This window comes from Passer domesticus, chromosome Z (genome assembly GCF_036417665.1).
Source record: "Passer domesticus isolate bPasDom1 chromosome Z, bPasDom1.hap1, whole genome shotgun sequence".
NCBI lineage: Eukaryota > Metazoa > Chordata > Aves > Passeriformes > Passeridae > Passer > Passer domesticus.
Window position 1 is genome coordinate 83,059,354 of NC_087512.1, and position 12,032 is coordinate 83,071,385.

A 12,032-nucleotide genomic window follows, 5' to 3' on the forward strand; every position below is an offset into this window, starting at 1 on the left:
TTCCAAAAGACCATATGTCCACTTTGGGGCCATATGGTTGACCTGTCACCACTTCAGGTGCCATCCACCAAGCAGTCCCTGCTAACACGCTCCGTGTATTCTTCTCAGGTGTAAGTTGAGTAGAGAGGCCAAAATCGGCTGAGGAGAAAGCAAAACAACTGTTTTTATTTTATTCTGTGCAATTAGGAAACCAAGCAAAAGAATTCCCCAGTAGAAGTTTGAGAATGTGCTGTTCAATGTCCTGGACAACTGTCCCTGCTCTGTTTTCTCAGGTCTTTAGCCAAGGAAATATGGCATTGGCGACTTAAAAAATCCTCACATTTTTTTACACAGCCTCCAGCAGTGGCTTTTGTTCATTGGAAGCTTTAGACCTGTAGCTCCCTCCCTGTGGAAGAGACAAACACAGAGCAACACCACTCTTGGCTGCTTGTTCCTTGTCATACCTCTGTACACATTGCAGCCGTGTCACCAGCTCACAGCAGATGTCCCTGCACTGTCACCAGCACCATTTCTGGGGAGCTGGCAGTCACTCCAAGCAGCCTCACACCCACATCCCTGGAATGTTGCACCTGACCAAGAATACACTGACCCAGCTTGACAGAGCCGTCGGTTCTGAGAAGGATGTTGCTGCTCTTCACATCTCGGTGGATCACGTGGTTGGAGTGAAGAAAATCCAGTCCTTGCAGGCACTGAGAGAGGAAACAGAAACAGGAGGGCAAAACTAAGTGATGTGATTTCATCACATAAGAAAGGACACAAAGATTCAAAAAGACTCCCTCTCCAGGGGAATGGGGAGTAATGGAGAACATAGTGCCACTGAGAGGAAGGGCTTGCTGCTGCAACACTTGCAGAGCAGGACCTTTCTAAGGAAAGGCATGCCAGCCTTTGAAAGAGCAACAGCACCTGCTGTTGTAGACTGTCCCCTGCACACCAGCCAGGATGACTGCTGCTGCAGGGGATGTGCTCAGAAGCAAACAGTGCTTTGGCTGCACTCCTATCCTTTTTAGCTGAGGACTGAGAGAAACGAGTCTCTCTCTTTTCCTTTGCTGTTCCTTTCAAACACTGCCACCAGCACCTTTGCTTTTACAGGCAAGGAATGCAGTGAAGACAGGCAAAATTTAGAGAGGCAAGATGGAGAAGAGCAAACACAAGAGGCAGAGTGAGAACACAACAGCAGGAGATAAGAGTACAAGAACTGAGTTCAGTGAGTGCAGGGGCACTGGCAGGCATTTCAACTGAGATGTTTCTACTTGCCCACAGCATAGCAGCAACACACAAACAAAGCTTGGCACATGAAACCTCTCCTGTTCTGAGCCCCTGTTTCCCAGACAATCCTGCCCAAGCCCTCGGCAGCACAGATGGGATTGCTGACCTCCCGACTGATGGCTGCCATCTCCTCTTCAGACAGGTAGCTCTTGCTGATGACATCGCTCAGGCTGCCTCCATCCATGTACTCCATAACCAGCCAGAATTCCTCACCCAGAAGGTAGCTGAAAGAAGGAAACAAGGGCGTGGAGATAAACATGCATGGCTATGTTGATATTTTCCTTCCAGGTTTCTTGTTTCCAAGTGCCTTTCTGATGAGGACAGAATCAAAGGAACAGAACTTCTCTCTAGGCTGTGCATTGTTTGCAGTCTGTGCAGTCTCAAGGAGAAAGGCACAGCTGTGAAAAAGGAGATGGCTTAGATGGCCTGCAAGCGAAAAGTGCAGTTTAAAAAAAACCTGTGGAAGCAGTGAATTTGAGGGCATTGACTTAGAAAGATACAGCTGATCCAGGTTTTGAATATTTTTGAATAATTTTCAAACTATGTGTGTCTGGGAAGACTCATGCAAACATGATGCCTTCTCTTCTCATCCACTGCACATGAGTAGACAAATTTTAGTAAGTAATAATTAACGGCTCTACTTTCTGACACTGACCAAAGTGAGTTTTTAAACTCTCGTGTTTGTTGTGTGTAAATGCACATTCATGGAATAAGACCATGACCTCTCACATGTCTAAAGAATTCACAACACCATCCCCTCCCTTTCTATCATCATTTCAGGGTACATGGGATAGAAGAGGAAAAGGAATGAAATGTGACCATGGCAGTGAGTTAATGGGGGGTGTTCTGGGGCACTGATGTGCAAGGAACTCCAGATGAAATCAGCACCTTGGCCAAGAGTCCTCATCAAGCATGAAATGCATCTCCTGGGGTATCTGTAGCCTTAGTTTCCCCAGGAAAAGGAGAATATCTTGGTACTCTGAAATTCCAGCTGCTGCCTGTATATATTTAGACTGGTACAAGTCCAATTCCAAATAAAATGGAATATAGCTGTCTCTTTTAAGAGGCACTTTCTCAAGCAAGGAGAAACATCCCACCCAATAAAAAGAAAAATTCCTGATGAACAAACATCCATCTTTTTCCATGAGGACTGTAAAGCACCAAAGTATGTCAGTGGACATCCTCCATGTGCACAGGTTTGAAGAGAGATCTCTGCCCCCTGAGGCAGACTCACGTGGTGGTTGCACGCAGCATCCTTGCCTCACACCAGCCAAGCCTCAAACCAGGAGAAATTAGTTCCAAGTGAAGAAAGAAGTGCTTGGGCTGATGACTCTCAGGGATGACAACAGCCAGAGGCAAGAGGGGATGATGGCACAGCATGGCCCACGTGGTGGTGGGTCCTGGGCTCTCCAGAGTCATGACAGGGTTCCTCTGGCCCTCGTACCCCACTCTGCAGGGACAGCAACTCCAGCTCCTTCCTGAGATCACTGCCACCAGGGGCCAAAGCCACCCCCAGTTGTGCCGGTGTCCCCAGAGCAGGACCAGCCCCAGGAGGAGGCAGGTCCCTCTGTCCACGGCACCAGCCCCAGACCCTCTGCTCCCACCCACGGCGGGCGCTGCTCACCTGGGCGGCCCCGGCGGTCCCTAAAGAGAAAGGCCCCAGACCCTGAGGAGTCTCCCCACCCCTGCCAGAGGCCCCCCTGCCAGTAGCACCAGCAAGGCTCCTTCAGACCCTTATTTTAGAGCAAAGAAAGAAATTGTTGTTGTTTCCCCCACAGAGTCTCTGGGCTCTGCTTCCTCAGCCTTCCCCTTGTGCCCCACCACGGGTGGCACCCATGTCCTGTGGGGCACAGCCTTAGGCCCAGGGCCATGGGGGCAGCACCTTTTCCCACAGGGAATCCAAGGCTCCAATCTCTCTGGATCTCTCCGCATCACATCTTGTTGTTGTGGTGTGTTTTCATTTTCTTTATTTGCTATATTTTATTGCTTGATTTGTGGTTTTTTAATCCCTCTGTGTTTTTCTCCCCGCCTTTGGAGTAGCACAGGTTCCCCATTTTGCATCTTATGTTGCTAAATTTAGACTCGCTCCCTCATTGTTATTCAGCTTGGTTAACTGTCTTCTTGTTTGTTGCCTGGCCACTCCCTGCCAAATCCTCAATCCCTCTTGTCCCTACTCTTTTTTCCCCAACACCTTCCCTGCTCCTTCCCTCCTCAGATGTCAATCCTTCCCTAAGCCTGCCTTTTTCTCCAGAACCTTCCTTGTCAGTTCTCTATCCTTTGAAACCCCATTGGCTTACTTAAGCCTTTCCCCTCTCTTAAGATCCTCTATTGGTTTACAGATTGTATTTCCCCACCTTGTGTTCCACCCTCAGTCCTCTCGATTGGTTAACAATTGTATTCTCCCCCAAGACCATCCCTGTTTATAAGTTATTGCCTGTCCTTGGGTCAGGGTCTTGGGACCTTGGACTTGGGGAGTTTACCATCAAATAAAGATACCCCAATTCCAAGACCCGTGCTGCTTTTTTCATCTGCGCTGAACCTCTGCTGGCAGCTGGAATTCTGTGGGGTCTGCCAGGGGGATCTGTCACACCCCTGTTTTCTCTGTCGCTGAGCTGGGGACACATAGCCTCTACACCGCAACATCTTGTCCCTCAAGAGAGTCAACAGCCCCTCCCAGTTTGAGATCAGCAGCAGCCTTGAATTGGGACATTTAACTGCGGCAACCAAATCTTTGAAAAATCCCAACCTTCTCCTCCAGCCGAGCTTCCAGCTGTCCCTCACTTGGTCAGTTCCCATGAGGTGTCCCACAACAACACAGGGAGGCCCACAAGACCCTGCGGGCAGCCTGGCTGCCCTGATTCAGACACACTTTCCTTTCTTCCCACAGTTCGGCAGCTTGAACAATGGGAAGGGGCCCTTGTTTGGTCAGCAGTGAAGTGTCAGACTGCACCTTGCTGGCACAGTGCCCTTCTCAGGCTTCAGGATTCAGGTGAGGAGGACAACTCAGCACAGGCAGGAGGAGAAAAGTTGAGCTGCACCCCTGGGGCACCATTTGTGTATTTGCAAATTCCCTTTCTTCAGGGGCCTACATGCTGTCCTTGTCACCTCAGGGGTGACAGCTGCCAGCATGGAGGCCTGGCCTTGTCATTGTGCAGATGAAAGAACTGCTGCCAAAACAAAAGGCAGAGAGAATTCCTTCCTGGGTTTGGAGCCCCCTGGACAGGACCCATTCTACTGAGCAAGCAAGGCTGAACAGCCCCACAGCCCTAAACACAGCTGCAAAGTGTCCTTGTGCCCATCACCCTTGATCCAGCAGGGCTGCAGAGAGGACAAACTCTGACCTTTAAACCAAAAGGGACAAAACCTTGTACAGGGCCTGGCCTGGAAGGCCTGGATGTGATGGCCTCTCCCAGGGAGAGAGACCAGAGGCCCTGTCAGTAGAGACCAGGACTGTTCCCAGGAAGCCATGGCAAGGTGCCAGGAGCAGGCATTAGAGACAGGGCCAGGGAGATGTGATGCAGGTGGCTGAGGAAGAGCATCATGGAGATGTAGAAATTGAAACTAGGAAACAGGATTTCCTTTGTTCTCTGACAACATGGGCCTGCACGGAGGGAAGGCCTGCTGTGTCATCACAGTGTTAGAAATGAACTTTTAGATACCATTAAATGGAGAGACAAAGTAGTGGAGCCAAAAGAAATCTGTTTATTTGTAACAATTCACCTGAGCTGTAGGTGGATTGTTACAAATGCCCTCTTTCCCGCAAGAGCCAAACACACACACCCTCCAAAAAAGGACTACATTTTATCCCCTTTCCTGGCCAGGGGCAATCCCTGTCCCCTTTCCCATTGCCTGGGTACTTGGGAATTTCTATTCTCTCCTCACCACCTACTTTTCTGTCCCCACTCCTCTGATCCTCCTTCCTTTTTGGTCAGTTCTTTAACCTGGCTGCTTTCCCAGCTCACAGCAACACCCAACAAATTAACTGGAGCAAATCCAAACCAGAAATAACAACACACAGTACCAACAACTTTCATTTTTTTACCTAATAACCTTTTGGGTTCAGCAAAATATTACCTCATCTCTGACAACAGGGTAGAGGATTCTGATGTCACCAAGCTGTGGATGGTGACATCAGGCATTGCTGGATTGTGACCTCACCTTCTCTCCCTGCTTATCTTGGGGTTCCAAGGAGTTTCAATGCCTTTTGTGCTGTCACAGGGGTTGGAGGCTGGTGTCAGAGAGCAGTGGGCTGTGACATCACAGGGGGATGCATTGTGGCATTGTGCCCCTCAATTCCAAGGAATACTTTTGAAATCTACCTCCCAAAGTGAATCTTTCTCCAAGCAGGTGGACTGGCAAAACCCATGTACGATCAAGTGATAAGACAGAGTTTGTACTCTCACAAATTTGTTTTTCCTCCGGACAACTGTGAAAAGCTCTAATTTTTTCCTGATTTTCTTTTTTATTTAGAATCTGTAAGCAGAAGCCAGGAATATTTTTGCCTGTTGGAAAAATGCCATAGCAATGTGCTGTTGACTAGGCGCACTCTTGTCCTTACCATAAAGAAAATACACTGAACAAAATGAAACATCAGAGATTTCGTGGGAGGAAATAGGAGAGACAAAATATGTTTCATTCTTTAAGTTATCTGGAATAATTCTGCAAGTTTGCAAAGTGCACAGAGATGCAGTCACTACAATGAGGCCATTACTCTCATCTGGCATCTCTAAGCCTTTGCCTCAGTTTTCAGACAGTTCATAAGTGAGGGATACGTGCAAGATTTGTCTAATTAGTAAGGGTAAAGATTCACTTAGGGTTTGATGTGTGGGGATCTCTGAAGTCCCAGAAGACATGCGGAGACCAATTTCTTTTGTTTCATTCCCTTACAGAAAAGAAAAAAAAGAAAAAAAAAAAAGAAAAAAAAAGAAAAAAAAAAGGCTCTTTCTGTGCCACGCTGTGGCAGCTCTGCCCTCTCACCTTTGCCTTGAGCCCTTTGGTTCTTTTCCTTGAGCCCTCATTGCCGTCCTCAGCCAACAGCCCCTGGAGCCCTTTCCAGGGCTGCAGGAAAAGCTCCCTCAGCCATGACCACGGAAGAGCTTCTGGAAGAGTTTATCCTCTCTTGCTGTCTCTTAGACAGAACTGGTATGGATCAACTTGGAGCTGTTAAGGAACAAATTTTCAGGGACTATTCCTCTTCAAATTTGTTTTGTTCTAACCCAGAAGGAAGACAAAGAGGAGGTTCTCTGCTGGTGCTAAGTTATGCTTGCAATTAGTGTAATAGTAGTCATTAAGTTGGGGGGAGGAACAAGAGCAGTGCAGCGAGCACTTCTCGCAATACAAGCTAGGACCGAGCCCAAAAGATCCCAGAGTTGATGCAGTTTCACAGGTTGGTTTTTCCCAGGACGTTTGTCTCGTTTTCTTTTTGTAGGAACATCCCCACTTCCCTGCTGAAGATCAGCAGAACAAGTCTGGGAGCAGGGCAGCTGCCAGTAGTTTTAAATCGAGATGTCATGATCATTCTTCACTTAGCCTCTGTCACCTTTGGCTTAGATACAAGAGGCTTTCCTTCTTTTCCATAGTGGGTCAAATTTCCTTCTTCCTTTTTATAGAAACCTTCCCAGAGTTGAGATGGAGCTGGGGGAGAGCCAATGAAATTTTGAATTGCCACCACAGTTGCTTCTATTGACAATTTACTAATGTTTGTGACTTGTCTGAATTCTCATCACAAGTGACATGTTGAGAGACCAAATATGAGTCAAAGAACTATATTTTATTTTTTTAATGGAAAAAAAAAGAAGTGGTGTAGGAAAACTCCTATGGATGTCTAATTTTTCTCAACATAAACTTCTACGTATTTGAAATCATGTTAACCTTCCCAGCTCTGCCTTGGGAGGTTCTAGAATTATTATGATCTGCCTACATTTTTCAGATTTCATAATAAGGAACTAAAGAATCCTAAGAGAAAACAAAAAATGTCCCATGAGGAATGGTTCCCTTCACCTTCCCCAACTCCTTTTTGCCTGCAATGCTGTCACCGCAGCAGCAGTGCCATCGCGGCAGTGAGTCTGAGAGGTGGCAGCTCTCTGGCCCACACGGTGCTGCTGGCAGAGCCAGCTGCTGCCTACTCAAGGCTCAGGCGGGCCCCTGAGCTGCCGAGCTGCACGGCCAGAGCCATCTCGATGCTGCAGTGCAGGCCAGAGGCGCCGCTCAGCCGGAAGCTGCAGGACTTGCCGGAGGGCAGCGCCGTGAGCTGGCAGTGCCGCGACTGCGGCAGAAGCGGCCAAGCCGCCAGCACCAACATCTGCATCCAGCGGGTGACTTTCTGCAGGTCCAAGTAGGAGCCCGTGCAGAGGGTGTCCAGCAGGTACCACTCCTGATCAGTGGGCAGCTGGCCACCAGCGGCGTGCAGGAAGCACGTGTGCCCCAGCAGCTGCTCCCCGGAGCACAGGCACTCCAGCGCCACACGGATGCGCCTGGCTGGCGGCCACTTGCTGCTCTTCGGGCTGAAGGAGTGGCCGGGGGGTGGCCGCAGGATGACCAGCGTGCAGAAGGTGCTGCTGCTCTCCTGGATGCTGCAGGCTGCAGGGCTGGTGTCCGTCCCGGCAACTGGGTGCAGCTCCGGCATGAAGCTCCTCTTGGAGAGCACTCGGCACACACCGAGGAGCTCGTCCACCAGCTCCTGCAACCCCTTCGTGCTCGGCAGGCCCTGCTGCAGAATCACAGAACAGCTGGGCTTGGCAGTGACCATTAAGGACTGCCCAGTGTGATCCCACAGCAATGAGCAGGGACATTCCAATGAGATCAGGTTGCTCACAGCCCCCTCCAGCCTTATCCCAGATGTGCCCATTGGTGATGGCTTGGGCACAGCCAAAATGCTGCCACCCCTGTCTGCACCCTTGTCCTTCTCACGCTCACTCACCTTCTCCTTGCTGCTGAACATCAACCTCACAATACTCGTCTTGCTGATGGATTCCTCCTGTGTGCTGTGTCTGGCAGAGCCACACTTCCATCTCGTGACCAGCCAAAAGGCCAGAGGGAGCAGAGGCAGCCACAGCAGTTGCCATAGACAAAGGAAAAAGCTTTCCATGATGGAATTGTTGCCATCAATCTCCTGCAGGAGCCGAGTCATTTCCTGCAGAAGATACTCCTCACACTCTTGCATCCTTTGAGCTTCATTCTTTTCAATTTCTGGATTCCCCTTCTGCCCAGCTATGGTCAGCCAAGGCAGCCACAGCAGCTGTCGTACAGAAAGGAGCAGGCTTTCCATGATGGAATTGTTGTCATCCACCTCCTGCAGGAGCCGAGTCATCTCCCGATGCAGAAATTCCTCGCGCTCCCGCATCCGCCTGACCGTGTCCTTATCGATTTTCATGTCTGCTTTCAACCCACAAGGGGTGAATAACAGGGCCAGGATGAAGGCTAATGTTGGAGACATGGCCTGGTGGGAGAAAGGGGGCTCAGCATGTCTGGCTGGGAGGGACCAGGGGGCTGGTGACACCTGCAATGTCCCCAGAGCCTCTCTGGGCACCTGCCACATTGAGAGCCCCAAGCCCCACTTCCCTCAGCCCTGGGGACAGTGCCCTGCCCTGAGGGTCCCAGCTCTCACTCTGGCTTTAAATCCCCAGGGCATCTTTCCCAGCCCCCATCCAGCCCAGCATTTCCCCTGCATGTGCACTCACTGGCTGCCAGAATCCAACTGCCCAGAGCTGCTCCTGACACAGAGGTCAGTGTGACCTCTCCTCTCTGATGTCACAGCCAGCAGAACCATGTCACTCAGCTGAGTGACATGTGAGTGAGTGAGAGACGGCCGAGGAGGGTGTGGGATGCCCTCTGTCTCCGTGGAGAGGAAGATCTCTGTTCACGAGGCTCCTCGGCCTGGGGGGTGAAATCTGGGGGGGATTGGTGTCCTGAAGTTGAGAGACTGCTGCTTTTTTGGAACTGGGTGGGGCATCCTTAAATGGGGAACCCTAAAAGCAGTCCTGGCCCACATGCAGTGGTGAGAGCACTGGACATGGGGGGGGAGAAATCACGAGGGCAGATGTTCTCTGAACAGTGCCACGAGTGACACGGAAACACAAGAGGTTTCAATTGTGTTTCTGGGGGAAGCCTATGGTGCAAGGGGGGACTCCTCTCTCCCTGATGGATTTGAGGGTTGATTATTTGAGGGGTGATGATGGACTGAAAGTTGATGATGTGAGAGATGGTGACAGGGTGGAAATCTGTGGTGTTCTTTCATTCTGTGGAGAAAATGGAGGGGGGAGGATAACAGAGCGACCACTCCCAGGAGAGACTCTGAATTTGTCATCCTTTTCAGATCGGTGAAAGAATGCTGTCATCCGATATTGTTCAATTTGTGTGCTGGGGGTGTTTTGCCTGTTAAATAAACAGGTTCTTTCCACTTCTCTCCAAGGAATCCTTCCTGTACCAGTAGGATCATTGCAGTGAGCTGGGCCCCGGCATATGCTGATCGCACACTGCTAGATGCTCTAGGGCAGCAGACAGAGGAAGGGGAGCAGGGAGATAAATCAGCAGCTATCCCAGTCACTCAAGCTGCAGCCAACACCCCAGGCTCGAAGCCAGAAGTTAAACCACACAATAAGCCTCAACCAATGGCTGCTGCTACTAGCACTAGAACTGGAAAGTGCACAGACAAGGCTGATCGACCAGTGGATGATGATGATGAGGATGGTGATGATGATGATGCAGGAGAAGGACCCTCAACACTTCCTGACATAAAATCAGGCGCAAGATCAGACGCCAATATTGAGTCCTTTTCCCTGAAGGACCTTTGTGGCCTAAGGAAGGATTACACCCAACGATCTGATGAATCCATAATTAGCTGGTTAGTCCGTCTTTGAGATGCTGCAGGCGAGGCTACAATTCTGGATGGCACTGAAGCGAGGCATTTGGGATCCCTGTCACAGGATCCTGTCATTAACCAAGGAATGATGAGGGCGGCTAACCCTCACAGCCTCTGGGCACATTTCTTGGACAGTGTAGCACAAAGATACCTGTGTGCAGCTGATCTCTGTAAGTAGCAAACCCAGTGGAAGACCATAGAACAAGGCATCCAACACCTGAGAGAAAGGCAGTGGCAGAGATTGTCTTCTCAGATGACATATCAACTAGGAATCCAGACCTGGTAGGTACCATGTACATCTGTGATGTGGCGAAAACTTGTACGACTTGGGCCACACAAATATGTTTCTGCTTTAGCAGTAATGAAGTGGGATGACAGGGATGAGACTGTGCTTGATATGGCAAAGAAGCTCTGAGCATATGCAGATGCTGTACAGGGTCCAACACATGCCAGAATTGCAGCAGTGGAAACACATCTGCAGAAATTAGAGGGCAAGATAGAGAAGAATAGTAAGAAACTCAGGGAGGAGATTAAGGAAGACCTTCTCCAAATCTGGGCAGTACAGATCAGAGGTTCTGGTATACAGATGTTCCCTAGATGAGGGAGAGAAGGTACACCCCATGAGCTGAGCTGTGGTTCTTCCTGCGTGATTGTGGAGAAAACATGAGGAGATGGGATGCAAAATCTACTGCTGCTCTGGCCCAACAGGTGTGTGAATTGAAGGAAGGCAAGACTCCAAGAGGAAGTTCCACCAAAAGGAAAGCAGCTCCAGTTGCCCATAGCTGAACTGCCAGGTATGATGATGATGACATGTCCAATCCCCTTGAAGGAACCTCCAAGATATATGCCCAAGGAAAGAAGGATAACCAGGCTTAGAGGGGCCCTCCTCTAGCCAGGTAGGGGCTAGAGAAAAACGTGATTTTTGGACTGTATGGATTCCATTGGCCTGGCACATCTGAACCACAAGAATATAAAGCTTTGGTTGACACTAGTGCGCAGTGCACGTTAATCCCATCAAGACATGTGGGGATAGAATCTGTCTCCATTTCTGGCGTGACAGGGGAATCACAGGATTTTACTTTGGTGGAAGCTGATGTGAGCCTGACTGGAAATGAGTGGAAGAATGTGACTATTGTGACTGGCCTATTGTGACTGGCCCAGAGGCCCCATGTATGTTGGGCATAGATTACCTGCAAAGTGGGTATTTCAAAGACCCAAATGGACTCGGGGGCATTCAGGATAGTGGCAGTAGTGACACAGGGCATCCAGCAATTGAACCCCCTGCCTTGACTGTCTGAGAATCCATCTGCAATAGGACTTCTGAAGGGAGAAGAGCAACAGGTACCAAGCGCCACTTCAACAGTGTATCACCGACAGTATAGAACCACTCGAGGTGCTGTGGTTCCCATCCATAAAATGATTCGAGAGCTGGAGAGCCAAGGGGTGGTCAGCAAAACCCACTCGCCCTTCAACAGCCCCATCTGGCCTGTGCGTAAATCTGAAGGAGGATGGAGACTGATGGTGGACTACTGTGCATTGAATGAAGTGACTCCACCACTGAACACTGCCGTGCCAGACATGTTAGAGCTGCAGTACGAGCTTGAGCCCAAGGCAGCAAAGTGGTATGCCACTATCGATATTGCCAATGCATTTTTCTCCATTCCTCTGGCAGCAGAATGCAGGCCTCAGTTTGCCTTCACATGGAGGGGAGTGCAGTACACCTGGAAGCGACTGCCCCAGGGGTGGAAGCACAGTCCTACCATCTGCCATGGACTGATCCAGACTGCACTAAAAAAGAGTGAGGCTCCAGAACACCTACAGTATACTGATGGCATCATTGTGTGAGGGAACACAGCCGCAGAAGTGTTTGAGAAAGGAGAGAAAATCATCCAAATGCTTCTGGAAG

The 12,032-nt window shown here is 49.8% G+C and overlaps 1 protein-coding gene across 1 annotated transcript in view; it reads right to left on the minus strand.

Annotated features, from left to right (window-relative positions):
• The window catches only part of LOC135290638 (serine/threonine-protein kinase PAK 1-like), a 172,553-nt gene that overhangs the window by 96,648 nt on the left and 63,873 nt on the right, over positions 1–12,032 (minus strand). Inside the window, exon 6 of the mRNA XM_064404565.1 lies at positions 590–689. Coding sequence (XP_064260635.1) covers positions 590–689 — 100 coding nt within the window. The remainder of the gene's footprint in view (positions 1–589; positions 690–12,032) is intronic.